General features: G+C 47.1%; 1 protein-coding gene across 3 annotated transcripts in view; it reads left to right on the forward strand.

Annotated features, from left to right (window-relative positions):
• LOC139572293 (thrombospondin type-1 domain-containing protein 4-like) overlaps window positions 1-21202 on the forward strand; it is an 86117-nt gene that overhangs the window by 56143 nt on the left and 8772 nt on the right. For 2 of the 3 annotated variants that reach the window (XM_071394954.1, XM_071394955.1), the window contains exons 6-10: window positions 359-498; window positions 7681-7885; window positions 8743-8927; window positions 18468-18639; window positions 19796-20035. In XM_071394954.1, the coding sequence (XP_071251055.1) occupies window positions 359-498; window positions 7681-7885; window positions 8743-8927; window positions 18468-18639; window positions 19796-20035 (942 nt within the window). The remainder of the gene's footprint in view (window positions 1-358; window positions 499-7680; window positions 7886-8742; window positions 8928-18467; window positions 18640-19795; window positions 20036-21202) is intronic. The other variant, XM_071394956.1, reaches the window with a different exon arrangement.

Below are 21202 nucleotides of genomic sequence, written 5' to 3' on the forward strand. Positions count from 1 at the left end.
CTTTCTTTCGCTCTCTCTCTCTCTCTCTCTCTCTCTCTCTCTCTCTCTCTCTCTCTCTCTCTCTCTCTCTCTCTCTCTCTCTCTCTCTCTCTCTCTCTCTCTCTCTCTCTCTCTCTCTCTCTCTCTCTCTCTCTCTCTCTCTCTCTCTCTCTATCCCATCTCTCAGTATTCAGGATGATAGTGGGGTTATGTGGTCTGGCTGGAGTTTCCTGAACACATGGAAAGGAGCTCAGCGCTCAGCTGTATCTTCTCCAAGCCAGATACACACACGCACACGCACACATACACATGCAGTATGGAATATGGAATCATTCCATCGACATGGAATGTGTGTAACACCTCTGTGTGTGTGTTCCAGTTGGGGTGGATAAGCAATGTGAGCTGACGTGTAGGCCGGTTGGATATCGTTTCTACGTGAGTCAGGCAGACAGAGTGAGAGATGGAACACCCTGCGTTAACACCAGCACCAATGACGTGTGTGTGGCCGGGCGCTGCCTGGTAAGTGTGTGAGGGGGTCAACCTGTAAGTGTGTAGGTAGGGGGTCACCTGTAAGTGTGTAGGTAGGGGGTCAACCTGTAAGTGTGTAGGTAGGGGGTCAACCTGTAAGTGTGTAGGTAGGGGGTCAACCTGTAAGTGTGTAGATAGGGGGTCAACCTGTAAGTGTGTAGGTAGGGGGTCAACCTGTAAGTGTGTAGGTAGGGGGTCAACCTGTAAGTGTGTAGGTAGGGGGTCAACCTGTAAGTGTGTAGGTAGGGGGTCAACCTGTAAGTGTGTAGATAGGGGGTCAACCTGTAAGTGTGTAGGTAGGGGGTCAACCTGTAAGTGTGTAGATAGGGGGTCAACCTGTAAGTGTGTAGATAGGGGGTCAACCTGTAAGTGTGTAGGTAGGGGGTCAACCTGTAAGTGTGTAGATAGGAGGTCAACCTGTAAGTGTGTAGGTAGGGGGCCAACCTGTAAGTGTGTAGATAGGGGGTCAACCTGTAAGTGTGTAGGTAGGGGGTCAACCTGTAAGTGTGTAGGTAGGGGGCCAACCTGTAAGTGTGTAGGTCGGGGGTCAACCTGTAAGTGTGTAGATAGGGGGTCAACCTGTAAGTGTGTAGGTAGGGGGTCAACCTGTAAGTGTGTAGGTAGGGGGTCAACCTGTAAGTGTGTAGGTCGGGGGTCAACCTGTAAGTGTGTAGATAGGGGGTCAACCTGTAAGTGTGTAGGTAGGGGGTCAACCTGTAAGTGTGTAGATAGGGGGTCAACCTGTAAGTGTGTGAGGGGGTCAACCTGTAAGTGTGTAGGTAGGGGGTCACCTGTAAGTGTATAGGTATGGGGTCAACCTGTAAGTGTGTAGGTAGGGGGTCAACCTGTAAGTGTGTAGATAGGGGGTCAACCTGTAAGTGTGTAGATAGGGGGTCAACCTGTAAGTGTGTAGATAGGGGGCCAACCTGTAAGTGTGTAGGTAGGGGGTCAACCTGTAAGTGTGTAGGTAGGGGGTCAACCTGTAAGTGTGTAGGTAGGGGGTCAACCTGTAAGTGTGTAGATAGGGGGTCAACCTGTAAGTGTGTAGGTAGGGGGTCAACCTGTAAGTGTGTAGATAGGGGGTCAACCTGTAAGTGTGTAGATAGGGGGTCAACCTGTAAGTGTGTAGGTAGGGGGTCAACCTGTAAGTGTGTAGATAGGGGGTCAACCTGTAAGTGTGTAGGTAGGGGGCCAACCTGTAAGTGTGTAGATAGGGGGTCAACCTGTAAGTGTGTAGATAGGGGGTCAACCTGTAAGTGTGTAGATAGGGGGTCAACCTGTAAGTGTGTAGATAGGGGGTCAACCTGTAAGTGTGTAGGTAGGGGGCCAACCTGTAAGTGTGTAGATAGGGGGCCAACCTGTAAGTGTGTAGGTCGGGGGTCAACCTGTAAGTGTGTAGATAGGGGGTCAACCTGTAAGTGTGTAGGTAGGGGGTCAACCTGTAAGTGTGTAGGTAGGGGGTCAACCTGTAAGTGTGTAGGTCGGGGGTCAACCTGTAAGTGTGTAGATAGGGGGTCAACCTGTAAGTGTGTAGGTAGGGGGTCAACCTGTAAGTGTGTAGGTAGGGGGTCAACCTGTAAGTGTGTAGGTAGGGGGTCAACCTGTAAGTGTGTAGATAGGGGGTCAACCTGTAAGTGTGTAGGTAGGGGGTCAACCTGTAAGTGTGTAGGTAGGGGGTCAACCTGTAAGTGTGTAGGTAGGGGGCCAACCTGTAAGTGTGTAGATAGGGGGTCAACCTGTAAGTGTGTAGATAGGGGGTCAACCTGTAAGTGTGTAGGTAGGGGGCCAACCTGTAAGTGTGTAGGTATGGGGTCAACCTGTAAGTGTGTAGATAGGGGGTCAACCTGTAAGTGTGTAGGTAGGGGGTCAACCTGTAAGTGTGTAGGTAGGGGGTCAACCTGTAAGTGTGTAGGTAGGGGGTCAACCTGTAAGTGTGTAGGTAGGGGGTCAACCTGTAAGTGTGTAGATAGGGGGTCAACCTGTAAGTGTGTAGGTAGGGGGTCACCTGTAAGTGTGTAGGTAGGGGGTCAACCTGTAAGTGTGTAGGTAGGGGGTCACCTGTAAGTGTGTAGGTAGGGGGTCAACCTGTAAGTGTGTAGGTAGGGGGTCAACCTGTAAGTGTGTAGGTAGGGGGTCAACCTGTAAGTGTGTAGGTAGGGGGTCAACCTGTAAGTGTGTAGGTAGGGGGTCAACCTGTAAGTGTGTAGATAGGGGGTCAACCTGTAAGTGTGTAGATAAGGGGTCAACCTGTAAGTGTGTAGGTAGGGGGTCAACCTGTAAGTGTGTAGGTAGGGGGTCAACCTGTAAGTGTGTAGGTAGGGGGTCAACCTGTAAGTGTGTAGGTAGGGGGTCAACCTGTAAGTGTGTAGGTAGGGGGTCAACCTGTAAGTGTGTAGGTAGGGGGTCAACCTGTAAGTGTGTAGGTAGGGGGTCAACCTGTAAGTGTGTAGATAGGGGGTCAACCTGTACGTGTGTAGGTAGGGGGTCAACCTGTAAGTGTGTAGATAGGGGGTCAACCTGTACGTGTGTAGATAGGGGGTCACCTGTAAGTGTGTAGGTAGGGGGTCAACCTGTAAGTGTGTAGGTAGGGGGTCAACCTGTAAGTGTGTAGGTAGGGGGTCAACCTGTAAGTGTGTAGATAGGGGGTCACCTGTAAGTGTGTAGATAGGGGGTCAACCTGTAAGTGTGTAGGTAGGGGGTCAACCTGTAAGTGTGTAGGTAGGGGGTCAACCTGTAAGTGTGTAGGTAGGGGGTCAACCTGTAAGTGTGTAGGTAGGGGGTCAACCTGTAAGTGTGTAGATAGGGGGTCACCTGTAAGTGTGTAGGTAGGGGGTCAACCTGTAAGTGTGTAGGTAGGGGGTCAACCTGTAAGTGTGTAGGTAGGGGGTCAACCTGTAAGTGTGTAGGTAGGGGGTCACCTGTAAGTGTGTAGATAGGGGGTCAACCTGTAAGTGTGTAGGTAGGGGGTCAACCTGTAAGTGTGTAGATAGGGGGTCAACCTGTAAGTGTGTAGGTAGGGGGTCACCTGTAAGTGTGTAGGTTGGGGGTCAACCTGTAAGTGTGTAGGTCGGGGGTCAACCTGTAAGTGTGTAGGTAGGGGGTCACCTGTAAGTGTGTAGATAGGGGGTCACCTGTAAGTGTGTAGGTAGGGGGTCACCTGTAAGTGTGTAGGTAGGGGGTCAACCTGTAAGTGTGTAGGTAGGGGGTCAACCTGTAAGTGTGTAGATAGGGGGTCAACCTGTAAGTGTGTAGATAGGGGGTCAACCTGTAAGTGTGTAGATAGTGGGTCAACCTGTAAGTGTGTAGGTAGGGGGTCAACCTGTAAGTGTGTAGGTAGGGGGTCAACCTGTAAGTGTGTAGATAGGGGGTCACCTGTAAGTGTGTAGGTAGGGGGTCACCTGTAAGTGTGTAGGTAGGGGGTCAACCTGTAAGTGTGTAGATAGGGGGTCACCTGTAAGTGTGTAGGTAGGGGGTCACCTGTAAGTGTGTAGGTAGGGGGTCAACCTGTAAGTGTGTAGGTTGGGGGTCACCTGTAAGTGTGTAGATAGGGGGTCAACCTGTAAGTGTGTAGATAGGGGGTCACCTGTAAGTGTGTAGGTTGGGGGTCAACCTGTAAGTGTGTAGGTAGGGGGTCACCTGTAAGTGTGTAGGTAGGGGGTCAACCTGTAAGTGTGTAGGTTGGGGGTCACCTGTAAGTGTGTAGATAGGGGGTCAACCTGTAAGTGTGTAGGTAGGGGGTCACCTGTAAGTGTGTAGATAGGGGGTCACCTGTAAGTGTGTAGGTAGGGGGTCACCTGTAAGTGTGTAGGTAGGGGGTCAACCTGTAAGTGTGTAGGTAGGGGGTCAACCTGTAAGTGTGTAGATAGGGGGTCAACCTGTAAGTGTGTAGATAGGGGGTCAACCTGTAAGTGTGTAGATAGGGGGTCAACCTGTAAGTGTGTAGGTAGGGGGTCAACCTGTAAGTGTGTAGGTAGGGGGTCAACCTGTAGGTGTGTAGATGGGGGGTCACCTGTAAGTGTGTAGGTAGGGGGTCACCTGTAAGTGTGTAGGTAGGGGGTCAACCTGTAAGTGTGTAGATAGGGGGTCACCTGTAAGTGTGTAGGTAGGGGGTCACCTTTAAGTGTGTAGGTAGGGGGTCAACCTGTAAGTGTGTAGGTTGGGGGTCACCTGTAAGTGTGTAGATAGGGGGTCAACCTGTAAGTGTGTAGATAGGGGGTCACCTGTAAGTGTGTAGGTTGGGGGTCAACCTGTAAGTGTGTAGGTAGGGGGTCACCTGTAAGTGTGTAGGTAGGGGGTCAACCTGTAAGTGTGTAGGTTGGGGGTCACCTGTAAGTGTGTAGATAGGGGGTCAACCTGTAAGTGTGTAGATAGGGGGTCACCTGTAAGTGTGTAGGTAGGGGGTCACCTGTAAGTGTGTAGGTAGGGGGTCAACCTGTAAGTGTGTAGGTAGGGGGTCAACCTGTAAGTGTGTAGGTAGGGGGTCAACCTGTAAGTGTGTAGGTAGGGGGTCAACCTGTAAGTGTGTAGGTAGGGGGTCAACCTGTAAGTGTGTAGATAGGGGGTCAACCTGTAAGTGTGTAGATAGGGGGTCAACCTGTAAGTGTGTAGATAGGGGGTCACCTGTAAGTGTGTAGGTTGGGGGTCAACCTGTAAGTGTGTAGGTAGGGGGTCACCTGTAAGTGTGTAGGTAGGGGGTCAACCTGTAAGTGTGTAGGTAGGGGGTCAACCTGTAAGTGTGTAGATAGGGGGTCAACCTGTAAGTGTGTAGGTAGGGGGTCAACCTGTAAGTGTGTAGATAGGGGGTCAACCTGTAAGTGTGTAGGTAGGGGGTCAACCTGTAAGTGTGTAGGTAGGGGGTCAACCTGTAAGTGTGTAGGTAGGGGGTCAACCTGTAAGTGTGTAGGTAGGGGGTCAACCTGTAAGTGTGTAGGTAGGGGGTCAACCTGTAAGTGTGTAGATAGGGGGTCAACCTGTAAGTGTGTAGGTAGGGGGTCAACCTGTAAGTGTGTAGGTAGGGGGTCAACCTGTAAGTGTGTAGATAGGGGGTCAACCTGTAAGTGTGTAGGTAGGGGGTCAACCTGTAAGTGTGTAGGTAGGGGGTCAACCTGTAAGTGTGTAGATAGGGGGTCAACCTGTAAGTGTGTAGGTAGGGGGTCAACCTGTAAGTGTGTAGGTAGGGGGTCAACCTGTAAGTGTGTAGATAGGGGGTCAACCTGTAAGTGTGTAGGTAGGGGGCCAACCTGTAAGTGTGTAGGTAGGGGGTCAACCTGTAAGTGTGTAGGTAGGGGGTCAACCTGTAAGTGTGTAGATAGGGGGTCAACCTGTAAGTGTGTAGGTAGGGGTCAACCTGTAAGTGTGTAGGTAGGGGGTCAACCTGTAAGTGTGTAGGTAGGGGTCAACCTGTAAGTGTGTAGGTCGGGGGTCAACCTGTAAGTGTGTAGGTAGGGGGTCAACCTGTAAGTGTGTAGGTAGGGGGTCAACCTGTAAGTGTGTAGGTAGGGGTCAACCTGTAAGTGTGTAGGTCGGGGGTCAACCTGTAAGTGTGTAGGTAGGGGTCAACCTGTAAGTGTGTAGGTCGGGGGTCAACCTGTAAGTGTGTAGGTAGGGGGTCAACCTGTAAGTGTGTAGGTAGGGGGTCAACCTGTAAGTGTGTAGGTAGGGGGTCAACCTGTAAGTGTGTAGATAGGGGGTCAACCTGTAAGTGTGTAGGTAGGGGGTCAACCTGTAAGTGTGTAGGTAGGTGGTCAACCTGTAAGTGTGTAGATAGGGTGTATGGAGAAGTGTATGAGGGCATCGCTATATGTGGTGTTGCAGGATCAGGGTTAGAGCTACTTTGAAGCCTCTGCTGTAGGGGCTACATCAGGGTTTTCCAACTCCAATCCTTCATTACTCTCAACAGTACTCCCAACAGTACTCCCAACAGTACCCCCAACAGTACTCCCAACAGTACCCCCAACAGTACCCTCAACAGTACTCCCAACAGTACTCCCAACAGTACCCACAACAGTACCCCCAACAGTACTCCCAACAGTACCCACAACAGTACCCACAACAGTACCCCCAACAGTACTCCCAACAGTACCCACAACAGCCCCCCAACAGTACCTCAACAGTACTCCCAACAGTACCCCCAACAGTACTTTCAACTGTACTCCCAACAGTACTCCCAACAGTATCCCAACAGTACCCCCAACAGTACTTTCAACAGTACCCCCAACAGTATTCCCAACAGTACCTCAACAATACTCCCAACAGTACCTCAACAATGTGTGCTGTTGGGGGGACTAGAGGAGTTGGAAAGCACTGTTCTACAGTACACATAACATATGAAAGCCCAACCTAGTGGTTTCTGTTGAATGTCCTAGCTGGTTTAAACTCTTACACTCTACTCTGGGTTCTGGGCCTTCTTTAAACCCCCCGTCCCCATCTCTCTCTCTCTCTCTCTCTCTCTCTCTCTCTCTCCCTCTCTCTCTCTCTCTCCCCCTCTCTCTCTCTCCCCCTCTCTCTCTCACGCGCTCTCTCTCCCTCTCCCCCTCTCTCTCTCGCGCGCTCTCTCCCCCTCTCTCTCTCGCGCGCTTTCTCTCCCTCTCCCCCTCTCTCTCTCGCGCACTCTCTCTCCCTCTCCCCCTCTCTCCCGCGCACTCTCTCTCCCTCTCCCCCTTTCTCTCTCACTCGCTCTCTCTCCCTCTCCCCCTCTCTCTCCCCCCTCCTCTCTCTCTCCCCCTCTCTCTCTCGCGCGCTCTCTCTCCATCTCCCCCTCTCTCTCTCGCTTGCTTGCTCTCTCTCCCTCTCCCCCTCTCTCTCTCTCCCCCCTCTCTCTCTCTCCCCCCCTCTCTCTCGCGCGCTCTCTCCCTCTCCCCCTCTTTCTCTCTCTCCCCCTCATTCCCTCTCCCCCTCTCTCCCTCTCCCCCTCTCTCTCTCTCCCCCTATCTCTCTCCCCCTCTCTCTCTCGTGCGCTCTCTCCCCCCCTCTCTCTCCCCCCCCCTCTCTCTCTCCCCCTCTCTATCCCCCTCTCTCTCTCTCCCTCTCTCGCTTTCTCTCTCTCTTGCGCTCTCTCACGTTCTCACCTTCTCTCGTTCTCTCTCTCTCTCTCTCTCTCGTTCTCATGCTCTCTCTCGTTCTCTCATTCTCTCTCTCGTTCTCTCTCTCTCTCGTTGTCTCTCTCTCCCCCAGACTGAGGGCTGTGATGGGGTGTTGGGGTCTGGCTTGGTGATTGACAGGTGTGGTCAGTGTGGGGGGCGGGACCTGTCCTGTCAGAAGCTGAGCGGGAGCTTCCAGAACACCAGTGTTCCCCTTGGTTACCACAGAATCCTGGACATCCCCCCAGGAGCTACTGCCATCAACATCACAGAGAGACACGCCAGCTCCAACTACCTGGGTAACACACACACCTGCCAGGCTAGAGATAGTAAACCAAGCTGAAGACCACTACTAGTGTGGTCTAGAATTCACACCAAACTCCCAGGCCAACATAACAATGCCAGTCCAGTCGTTGGAGCCTGAGAAGAGATGTAGATTTGAGAATGTCATTTGGCCAGTGAATGTGTGTGTGTTGGACTGGCATTGTTATGTTGGCCTGGGAGTCTGGTGTGAATTCTTTGGCCTGGCAGACTAACCTCAGATAAAGCTGCTATTGTCACAGTCCTTAGAGGCCTAGAGCAGACACACCGTGTGTCTGTCTGCCCACTGTCTGCTGTCTGTTAATGAGACTAAACTGTGTGTGTGTGTGTGTGTGTGTGTGTGTGTGTGTGTGTGTGTGTGTGTGTGTGTATGTGTGTCTGTCTGTGTGTGTGTGCGGTTTGTGTGTCTGTGTGTGTGTGCGGTTCGTGTGTCTGTCTTCATGGGTATGTCGGTGTCTGTGTGTGTCTAATGTTTGTGTGTCTGAGTCTATGTTTGTGTGGATGTGTGTCAGTGTGTATCTAATGTGTGTGTGTGAGACTATATGTGTGTGTGTGTGTGTCTGTGTGTGTCTAATGTGTGTGTGTGAGACTATGTGTGTGTGTGTGTGTCTGTGTGTGTCTAATGTGTGTGTGTGAGACTGTGTGTGTGTGTGTGTGTCTTTTTAGAGGAATTGACAGGTTTGCAGACTGAACATGACTTTAAAAGAAAACCAAACCCAAACCCTCCCTTCGTCCTCCCCTTTCCTCCCCCTTCTCTCAACCATTCCTCCTTTCTCTCTATTCATCCCCTCCCCCCTCCTCCATCTCTCCCCTCCCTCCCCCCTCCTCCTCCCAGCCCTACGTAGTGGTACAGGTGTGTCAGTAGTGAATGGGCGCTGGGCGGTGGATCCTCCAGGAGACTACGAGGCAGGGGGGACTACCTTCACCTACACCCGCCCCAGGGCTCTCTCTGATGGGCAGGAGGACAGAGGAGAGACCCTTACAGCTCCAGGACCCACCACCACACAACTGACTCTATATGTGAGTAGGACACACTTATACACACACACACAAACACACACACACACACACTAACACACACACACACACACACACACACACACACACACACACACACACACACACACACACACACACACACACACACAAACACACACACATAAACACACACACATAAACACACACACCCTTTTGTTGATTAAATCAGAAGATATATCTCTCTGCTCCTGTGTTACATATAGATGTCTCAATGGCCCTGGGCTATGTTGTCCTGTAGTTCATATAGATCACCATGAAGACAGGGTTATGTTGTCCTGTAGTTTATATAGATCACCATGAAGACAGGGTTATGTTGTCCTGTAGTTTATATAGATCACCATGAAGACAGGGTTATGTTGTCCTGTAGTTTATATAGATCACCATGAAGACAGGGCTATGTTGTCCTGTAGTCTATATAGATCACCATGAAGACAGGGTTATGTTGTCCTGTAGTTTATATAGATCACCATGAAGACAGGGTTATGTTGTCCTGTAGTTTATATAGATCACCATGAAGACAGGGTTATATTGTCCTGTAGTTTATATAGATCACCATGAAGACAGGGTTATGTTGTCCTGTAGTCTATATAGATCACCCTGAAGACAGGGTTATGTTGTCCTGTAGTTTATATAGATCACCCTGAAGACAGGGCATGTGATACTAGCAGTATCCTGGGTTAAACACAGCTAGACTGAGGCTTGGCTGAGCCTGCTAAGATAGCCAGGCTTAATAACACCAACACCAGGCCCATGCTAAGATGTAATAACACAAACACCAGGCCCAGGCTAAGATTTAATAACACCAACACTAGGCCCATGCTTAGATGTAATAACACCAACACTAGGCCCAGGCTAAGATGTAATAACACCAACACCAGGTCCAGGCTAAGATTTAATAACACCAACACCAGGCCCAGGCTAAGATGTAATAACACCAACACCAGGTCCAGGCTAAGATTTAATAACACCAAATCCAGGCCCAGGCTAAGATTTAATAACACCAACACCAGGCCCAGGCTAAGATTTAATAACACCAACACCAGGCCCAGGCTAAGATTTAATAACACCAACACCAGGCCCAGGCTAAGATTTAATAACACCAAATCCAGGCCCAGGCTAAGATTTAATAACACCAACACCAGGCCCAGGCTAAGATTTAATAACACCAACACCAGGTCCAGGCTAAGATTTAATAACACCAACACCAGGCCCAGGCTAAGATTTAATAACACCAACACCAGGCCCAGGCTAAGATTTTATAACACCAACATCAGGCCCATGCTAAGACTTAATAACACCACCAGGCCCAGGCTAAGTTTTAATAACACAAACACCAGGCCCAGGCTAAGATTTTATAACACCAACACTAGGCCCATGCTTAGATGTAATAACACCAACACTAGGCCCAGGCTAAGATGTAATAACACCAACACCAGGTCCAGGCTAAGATTTAATAACACCAACACCAGGCCCAGGCTAAGATGTAATAACACCAACACCAGGTCCAGGCTAAGATTTAATAACACCAACACCAGGCCCAGGCTAAGATTTAATAACACCAACACCAGGCCCAGGCTAAGATTTAATAACACCAACACCAGGCCCAGGCTAAGATTTAATAACACCAACACCAGGCCCAGGCTAAGATTTAATAACACAAACACTAGGCCCATGCTTAGATGTAATAACACCAACACCAGGCCCAGGCTAAGATTTAATAACACCAACACTAGGTCCAGGCTAAGATTTAATAACTGCAATACCAGGCCCATGCTAAGATTTAATAACACCAACACCAGGCCCAGGCTAAGATTTAATAACACCAACACTAGGCCCAGGCTAAGATGTAATAACACCAACACCAGGTCCAGGCTAAGATTTAATAACACCAACACCAGGCCCAGGCTAAGATTTAATAACACCAACACCAGGCCCAGGCTAAGATTTTATAACACCAACATCAGGCCCAGGCTAAGATTTAATAACACCAACACTAGGCCCAGGCTAAGATGTAATAACACCAACACTAGGCCCAGGCTAAGATGTAATAACACCAACACCAGGTCCAGGCTAAGATGTAATAACACCAACACCAGGCCCAGGCTAAGATGTAATAACACCAACACCAGGTCCAGGCTAAGATTTAATAACACCAAATCCAGGCCCAGGCTAAGATTTAATAACACCAACACCAGGCCCAGGCTAAGATTTAATAACACCAACACCAGGTCCAGGCTAAGATTTAATAACACCAACACCAGGCCCAGGCTAAGATTTAATAACACCAAATCCAGGCCCAGGCTAAGATTTAATAACACCAACACCAGGCCCAGGCTAAGATTTAATAACACCAACACCAGGTCCAGGCTAAGATTTAATAACACCAACACCAGGCCCAGGCTAAGATTTAATAACACCAACACCAGGCCCAGGCTAAGATTTTATAACACCAACATCAGGCCCATGCTAAGACTTAATAACACCACCAGGCCCAGGCTAAGTTTTAATAACACCAACACCAGGCCCAGGCTAAGATTTAATAACACCAACACTAGGCCCATGCTTAGATGTAATAACACCAACACTAGGCCCAGGCTAAGATGTAATAACACCAACACCAGGCCCAGGCTAAGATTTAATAACACCAACACCAGGCCCAGGCTAAGATGTAATAACACCAACACCAGGCCCAGGCTAAGATTTAATAACACCAACACCAGGCCCAGGCTAAGATTTAATAACACCAACACCAGGCCCAGGCTAAGATTTAATAACACCAACACCAGGCCCAGGCTAAGATTTAATAACACCAACACCAGGCCCAGGCTAAGATTTAATAACACAAACACTAGGCCCATGCTTAGATGTAATAACACCAACACCAGGCCCAGGCTAAGATTTAATAACACCAACACTAGGTCCAGGCTAAGATTTAATAACTGCAATACCAGGCCCATGCTAAGATTTAATAACACCAACACCAGGCCCAGGCTAAGATTTAATAACACCAACACTAGGCCCAGGCTAAGATGTAATAACACCAACACCAGGTCCAGGCTAAGATTTAATAACACCAACACCAGGCCCAGGCTAAGATTTAATAACACCAACACCAGGCCCAGGCTAAGATTTTATAACACCAACATCAGGCCCAGGCTAAGATTTAATAACACCAACACTAGGCCCAGGCTAAGATGTAATAACACCAACACCAGGTCCAGGCTAAGATTTAATAACACCAACACCAGGCCCAGACTAAGATTTTATAACACCAACACCAGGCCCAGGCTAAGATTTTATAACACCAACATCAGGCCCATGCTAAGACTTAATAACACCACCAGGCCCAGGCTAAGTTTTAATAACACCAACACCAGGCCCAGGCTAAGATTTTATAACACCAACACTAGGCCCATGCTTAGATGTAATAACACCAACACTAGGCCCAGGCTAAGATGTAATAACACCAACACCAGGTCCAGGCTAAGATTTAATAACACCAACACCAGGCCCAGGCTAAGATGTAATAACACCAACACCAGGTCCAGGCTAAGATTTAATAACACCAACACCAGGTCCAGGCTAAGATTTAATAACACCAACACCAGGCCCAGACTAAGATTTAATAACACCAACACCAGGCCCAGGCTAAGATGTAATAACACCAACACTAGGCCCAGGCTAAGATTTAATAACACCAACACCAGGCCCAGGCTAAGATTTAATAACACCAACACCAGGCCCAGACTAAGATTTAATAACACCAACACTAGGCCCAGGCTAAGATTTTATAACACCAACACTAGGCCCATGCTTAGATGTAATAACACCAACACCAGGCCCAGGCTAAGATTTAATAACACCAACACTAGGTCCAGGCTAAGATTTAATAACTGCAATACCAGGCCCATGCTAAGATTTAATAACACCAACACCAGGCCCAGGCTAAGATTTAATAACACCAACACTAGGCCCAGGCTAAGATTTAATAACACCAACACCAGGCCCAGGCTAAGATTTAATAACACCAACACCAGGCCCAGGCTAAGATTTAATAACACCAACACTAGGCCCAGGCTAAGATGTAATAACAACAATACCAGGCCCATGCTTAGATGTAATAACACCAACACCAGGCCCAGGCTAAGATTTAATAACACCAACACCAGGCCCAGGCTAAGATGTAATAACACCAACACTAGGCCCAAGCTAAGATGTAATAACACCAACACCAGGTCCAGGCTAAGATTTAATAACACCAACACCAGGCCCAGGCTAAGATTTAATAACACCAACACCAGGCCCAGGCTAAGATTTAATAACACCAACACTGGGCCCAGGCTAAGATTTAATAACACCAACACCAGGCCCAGGCTAAGATTTTATAACACCAACACTAGGCCCATGCTTAGATGTAATAGCACCAATACCAGGCCCAGGCTAAGATTTATTAACATCAACACTAGGTCCAGGCTAAGATTTAATAACTGCAATACCAGGCCCATGCTAAGATTTAATAACACCAACACCAGGCCCATGCTAAGATTTAATAACACCAACACCAGGTCCAGGCTAAGATTTAATAACACCAACACCAGGCCCAGGCTAAGATTTAATAACACCAACACCAGGTCCAGGCTAAGATTTAATAACACCAACACCAGGCCCAGGCTAAGATTTAATAACACCAACACCAGGCCCAGGCTAAGATTTAATAACACCAACACTAGGCTCAGGCTAAGATTTAATAACACCAACACCAGGCCCAGGCTAAGATTTAATAACACCAACACCAGGCTAAGATTTTATAACACCAACATCAGGTACAGGCTAAGACTTAATAACACCACCAGGCCCAGGCTAAGATTTAATAACACCAACATCAGGTACAGGCTAAGATTTAATAACACCAACACCAGGCCCAGGCTAAGATTTAATAACACCAACACCAGGCCCAGGCTAAGACTTAATAACACCACCAGGCCCAGGCTAAGATTTAATAACTGCAATACCAGGCCCATGCTAAGATTTAATAACACCAACACCAGGCCCAGCCTAAGATTTAATAACACCAACACTAGGCCCAGGCTAAGATTTAATAACACCAACACCAGGCCCAGGCTAAGATTTAATAACACCAACACCAGGCCCAGGCTAAGATTTAATAACACCAACACTAGGCCCAGGCTAAGATGTAATAACAACAATACCAGGCCCATGCTTAGATGTAATAACACCAACACCAGGCCCAGGCTAAGATTTAATAACACCAACACCAGGCCCAGGCTAAGATGTAATAACACCAACACTAGGCCCAAGCTAAGATGTAATAACACCAACACCAGGCCCAGGCTAAGATTTAATAACACCAACACCAGGCCCAGGCTAAGATGTAATAACACCAACACTAGGCCCAAGCTAAGATGTAATAACACCAACACCAGGTCCAGGCTAAGATTTAATAACACCAACACCAGGCCCAGGCTAAGATTTAATAACACCAACACCAGGCCCAGGCTAAGTTTTAATAACACCAACACTGGGCCCAGGCTAAGATTTAATAACACCAACACCAGGCCCAGGCTAAGATTTTATAACACCAACACTAGGCCCATGCTTAGATGTAATAGCACCAATACCAGGCCCAGGCTAAGATTTATTAACATCAACACTAGGTCCAGGCTAAGATTTAATAACTGCAATACCAGGCCCATGCTAAGATTTAATAACACCAACACCAGGCCCATGCTAAGATTTAATAACACCAACACCAGGTCCAGGCTAAGATTTAATAACACCAACACCAGGCCCAGGCTAAGATTTAATAACACCAACACCAGGTCCAGGCTAAGATTTAATAACACCAACACCAGGCCCAGGCTAAGATTTAATAACACCAACACCAGGCCCAGGCTAAGATTTAATAACACCAACACTAGGCTCAGGCTAAGATTTAATAACACCAACACCAGGCCCAGGCTAAGATTTAATAACACCAACACCAGGCTAAGATTTTATAACACCAACATCAGGTACAGGCTAAGACTTAATAACACCACCAGGCCCAGGCTAAGATTTAATAACACCAACATCAGGTACAGGCTAAGATTTAATAACACCAACACCAGGCCCAGGCTAAGATTTAATAACACCAACACCAGGCCCAGGCTAAGACTTAATAACACCACCAGGCCCAGGCTAAGATTTAATAACACCAACACCAGGCCCAGGCTAAGATTTAATAACACCAACACTAGGCCCAGGCTAAGATTTAATAACACCAACACCAGGCCCAGGCTAAGATTTAATAACACCAACACCAGGCCCAGGCTAAGATTTAATAACACCAACACTAGGCCCAGGCTAAGATGTAATAACAACAATACCAGGCCCATGCTGAGATGTAATAACACCAACACCAGGCCCAGGCTAAGATTTAATAACACCAACACCAGGCCCAGGCTAAGATGTAATAACACCAACACTAGGCCCAAGCTAAGATGTAATAACACCAACACCAGGTCCAGGCTAAGATTTAATAACACCAACACCAGGCCCAGGCTAAGATTTAATAACACCAACACCAGGCCCAGGCTAAGATTTAATAACACCAACACTGGGCCCAGGCTAAGATTTAATAACACCAACACCAGGCCCAGGCTAAGATTTTATAACACCAACACTAGGCCCATGCTTAGATGTAATAGCACCAATACCAGGCCCAGGCTAAGATTTATTAACATCAACACTAGGTCCAGGCTAAGATTTAATAACTGCAATACCAGGCCCATGCTAAGATTTAATAACACCAACACCAGGCCCATGCTAAGATTTAATAACACCAACACCAGGTCCAGGCTAAGATTTAATAACACCAACACCAGGCCCAGGCTAAGATTTAATAACACCAACACCAGGTCCAGGCTAAGATTTAATAACACCAACACCAGGTCCAGGCTAAGATTTAATAACACCAACACCAGGCCCAGGCTAAGATTTAATAACACCAACACCAGGCTAAGATTTTATAACACCAACATCAGGTACAGGCTAAGACTTAATAACACCACCAGGCCCAGGCTAAGATTTAATAACACCAACATCAGGTACAGGCTAAGATTTAATAACACCAACACCAGGCCCAGGCTAAGATTTAATAACACCAACACCAGGCCCAGGCTAAGACTTAATAACACCACCAGGCCCAGGCTAAGATTTAATAACACCAACATCAGGTACAGGCTAAGATTTAATAACACCAACACTAGGCCCAGGCTAAGATTTAATAACACCAACATCAGGCCCAGGCTAAAATGTTATAACACCAACACCAGGCCCAGGCTAAGATTTAATAACACCAACACCAGGCCCATGTGAAGATTTAATTACACCAACACCAGGTCCAGGCTAAGATGTAATAACAACAACACCAGGCCCATGCTAAGATTTTATAACACCAACATCAGGTACAGGCTAAGATTTAATAACACCAACACCAGGTACAGGCTAAGATTTAATAACACCAACACCAGGTACAGGCTAAGATTTAATAACACCAACACCAGACCCAGGCTAAGATTTAATAACACCAACACTAGGCTCAGGCTAAGATTTAATAACACCAACACCAGGCCCAGGCTAAGATTTAATAACACCAACACCAGGCTAAGATTTTATAACACCAACATCAGGTACAGGCTAAGATTTAATAACACCAACACCAGGTCCAGGCTAAGATTTAATAACACCAACACTAGGCCCATGCTAAGATTTAGTAACACCAACACAAGGCACAGGCTAAGATTTAATAACATATACACCAGGTCCAGGCTAAGATGTAATATCACCAACACCAGGCCCAGGCTAAGATTTAATAAAACCAACACCAGGCCCAGCCTAAGATTTAATAACATCAACACCAGGCCCATGTTAAGATTTAATAACACCAACACCAGGCCCAGGCTAAGATTTAATAACACCAACACCAGGCCCATGCTAAGGTTTACTAACACCAACACCAGGCCCAGGCTAAGATTTAATAACACCAACACCAGGCCCATGCTAAGATTTAATAACACCAACATCAGGCCCAGACTAAGATTTAATAACACCAACATCAGGCCCAGGCTAAGATTTAATAACACCAACACCAGGTACAGGCTAAGATTTAATAACACCAACACCAGGTACAGGCTAAGATTTAATAACACCAACACTAGGCTCATGCTAAGATTTAATAACACCAACACCAGGCCCAGGCTAAGATTTAATAACACCAACACCAGGCTAATATTTTATAACACCAACATCAGGTACAGGCTAACATTTAATAACACCAACACCAGGTCCAGGCTAAGATTTAATAACACCAACACTAGGCCCAGGCTAAGATTTAGTAACACCAACACAAGGCACAGGCTAAGATTTAATAACATATACACCAGGTCCAGGCTAAGATGTAATATCACCAACACCAGGCCCATGTTAAGATTTAATAAAACCAACACCAGGCCCAGGCTAAGATTTAATAACATCAACACCAGGCCCATGTTAAGATTTAATAACACCAACACCAGGCCCAGCCTAAGATTTAATAACATCAACACCAGGCCCATGTTAAGATTTAATAACACCAACACCAGGCCCAGGCTAAGATTTAATAACACCAACACCAGGCCCATGCTAAGGTTTACTAACACCAACACCAGGCCCAGGCTAAGATTTAATAACACCAACACCAGGCCCATGCTAAGATTTAATAACACCAACATCAGGCCCAGACTAAGATTTAATAACACCAACATCAGGCCCAGGCTAAGATTTAATAACACCAACACCAGGCCCAGACTAATATTTAATAACACCAACACCAGGCCCAGGCTAAGATTTAATAACACCAACACCATGCCCAGGCTAAGATTTAATAACACCAACATCAGGCCCAGGCTAAGATGTAATAACACCAGGTCCAGGCTAAGATTTAATAACACCAACACCAGGCCCATGCTAAGGTTTACTAACACCAACACCAGGCCCAGGCTAAGGTTTACTAACACCAACACCAGGCCCAGGCTAAGATTTAATAACACCAACACCAGGCCCAGGCTAAGATTTGATTAAAGAGATGCAGCATACCTCTGAGGTCTACCTAGCTGTGGGAGAGAGAGGGCTTTGAGTGATAAAGTTAGAACAACTTCTCCCTGGAAACAGACCAGCTTCATCTCTATGGATTCACCTGTATTTAAAACAACAGATTAGTTCTATTTAAAAATATATATGAAAAAATATGAAAAATAGTGGTTATAAAGATAAAAAATGTGAAGATTAAATGTTGCCATCACAGACCCATGTAATGCAGAGTGAAGCTGATTACATGTAGACAACCTCTGGAATCTCTACCTCACATTGCACCCCTTTTGAAATCTGTTTCTCTATCCCTCTCACCTTTTTCTCTCTCCCTCTTACTCCTTCTCTCTCTCTCTCCCTCTTACTCCTACTCTCTCTCTCTCTGTCGTTCTCCAGATCATCTTCCATAGGCAGAATCCAGGGATCGACTATGAATTCTACATCCCAACAGAAAAGAAAGCGGAAGAGAGGGAGAGGCTGCAAGAGAGAGAAAGAGAGAGGCCTAGAGAGAGAGAAGTAGAGAGGGAACGACCGAGGGATGGAGGGAGGGCACCCCTGAGAGACACTAGTGAGTCTGACATTCCTCTTTTCTCCTCTTCCCCCTGTTATTTTCCCGTGGTGTTCAGAATAAAGCTGTGTGATAGTGACAGGTCAAATCGTCAGGGAATAGGACCAGGAAGTAGATCGTCAGGGAATAGGACCAGGAAGTAGATCGTCAGGGAATAGGACCAGGAAGTAGATCGTCAGGGAATAGGACCCGGACGTAGATTGTCAGGGAATAGGACCAGGAAGTAGATTGTCAGGGAATAGGACCAGGAAGTAGATCGTCAGGGAATAGGACCAGGAAGTAGATCGTTAGGGAATAGGACCAGGAAGTAGATTGTCAGGGAATAGGACCAGGAAGTAGATCGTCAGGGAATAGGACCAGGAAGTATATTGTCAGGGAATAGGACCAGGAAGTAGCATGGGATGATGTCACACTCTGTTCTCTGTTACTGTCCTTTATGAATAAAGATGTATTATGTGTCTAATGTTAAGGAATGATATATCATCTCTCTAGATGTAATTGACAGTAAATAGAACTAATCCAAGCCAGACTGGAGACAGTGAGTCTGAGTAGTGGGGCAGCAGGTAGCCTAGTGGTTAGAGTATTGGACTAGTAACCGGAAGGTTGCAAGATTGAATCCCCGAGCTGACAAGGTAAAAATCTGTTGTTCTGCCCCTGAACAAGGCAGTTAACCCACTGTTCTTAGGCCGTCATTGAAAATAAGAATTTGTTCTTAACTAACTTGCCTAGTTAAATAAAGGTAAAATAAATAGTGTACTTTAGATGTGTGGGTGTGGCAAGGGGTGAGGGGATAGGGGTAGGGGTGAGAGAAGGGGGGTGAGTGAATAAGGGTGAGAGAAGCAGGGGGAGGGAATTGAAGGCCAGGGGTGAGGGGGAGAAAAGTTTGGCGAGAGGGAGAGAGGGGTTAGGGAAAGGGGAGCAAGAGGGGTGAGATAAGTGAGAGGGTGTGTCTGAAACTAAAAATGACATCATTTTTACATCATCAGCTCGAACAAGTGATTCACTCTCTCTCTGTTTTTATTTGTTCCCTTCCTTCCATTTCTCCCTGCCTCGCTCTCTCTCTCTCTCTATCTCTCCCTCTCTCTCTCTCTCTCTCTCTCTCTAACTCTCTATCTCTCGCTCTCGCTCTATCTCTCTCGCTCTCTCTCGCTCTCAGGTTCTCTCATTGTAACAGTGGAAGACCCTATCCCTCCTCCCCCCATCTCCTCTTCATCATCTTCCTCCTCCTCCTCTTCTTCCGCAGACAGATGGACAGCTGTGAGCTCCCGCCCCCGAGGCTCGGTACCCAATCGGAATGCTCGAATCCCACCTCGTACCGACCTGCCCCTCGACACCCAGTCACCCTTCGTATGGAGGAGGGGCGGGCTCACTGAGTGTACTGCTTCCTGTGGCAAAGGTCAGAGTTTAAAAAATACTTGGACTGTGGGTATGTATGTGTATATGTGTGTGTGTGTGTTTGGGCGTGCACGTGCATGTGTGTGCCTATAATCATAGTTCGCTGTGTGTAGAATTTTCCTGCTGATACAGTTCTAGGTTCAGCAAAATGCTCCCAAATCCTGACCTTTACCATAAGGAGGGAAAACACAAAACTGGCCTTAGATCAGTGTCTAATGGCAACAACTTCATCATACTTCTCAGGGGCTTGCTGTGTTACATCTCCCTCTTGTGGTTATTCAAGGGAAGTGGAACACTGTTGAACTGAAACAGTGATTTCCTTGGAGCTGTTAGAATGAGACAGTTTATGGGTGCGTTTGTGTGGTAAGACTAAAGCAACCGACTGTAGCTGAAAGTGGAGAAGTGAGGTCGGGGGAGGTGCGTCTGCTACAGCAGAAAGGGGAACAGCAAGGCTCAGTGTAACATGGCAGGGTTCATTGTTTATAAAAGCTTTTCTTTGTCATGTCGATCCCCATATCACACAATCACAAACTCTAAATATATGTGTGTAAATTGTACTATCAATTGGGGAGAGAGAGACTCAAATATCACATTCATTTGTACATATCCACTGTATACATATGAATCCCTGCAGAGAGGAAGAGGCGAAGCGATCGAATTTACTCTACCCAAAATCTGTCCACGTGAGATAAGCTCTTATTTGTATCGAGGTCTATGAGAGAGTGTCGAATTAAGTGAGGCTTATTTAATAGAATACAAGTTTCATGATGTTTATGTTTAAGCTGTTACAAATGTACTAATATAAGTGGATGCACATTAGTTGTGCCTGTTATTCACACACATATCTGCCCTCTCATTGGCTTGAATGGTCCCACCTGATCTCGCCTGCCTTCAAATCATTAAGGACAGTATTTCCATTGTTAGAGCGGTCACTCGACTATCTTGTCAATATAATAGATCATCTTTGAAAGCGGCAAAGTTGCTTCCTGTTTCAGTCCCGTTTTTGGTCCCGTTCGCGTGGGTCAAACAAAAGCCCTCTAATGATTGGTTGACGATAGAGCCTCCCACAATGCAGGAGATGACTGCAGGCTGCTGCTGGTAAGGAGCAACTGCAGAAGATTGAAGTCGCTGCAGTCAAAACTTCATGACCTTCGATCACATATAGTGA

The sequence above is a fragment of the Salvelinus alpinus genome, chromosome 4 (genome assembly GCF_045679555.1).
Source record: "Salvelinus alpinus chromosome 4, SLU_Salpinus.1, whole genome shotgun sequence".
In the NCBI taxonomy this organism is placed as follows: Eukaryota; Metazoa; Chordata; class Actinopteri; order Salmoniformes; family Salmonidae; genus Salvelinus; species Salvelinus alpinus.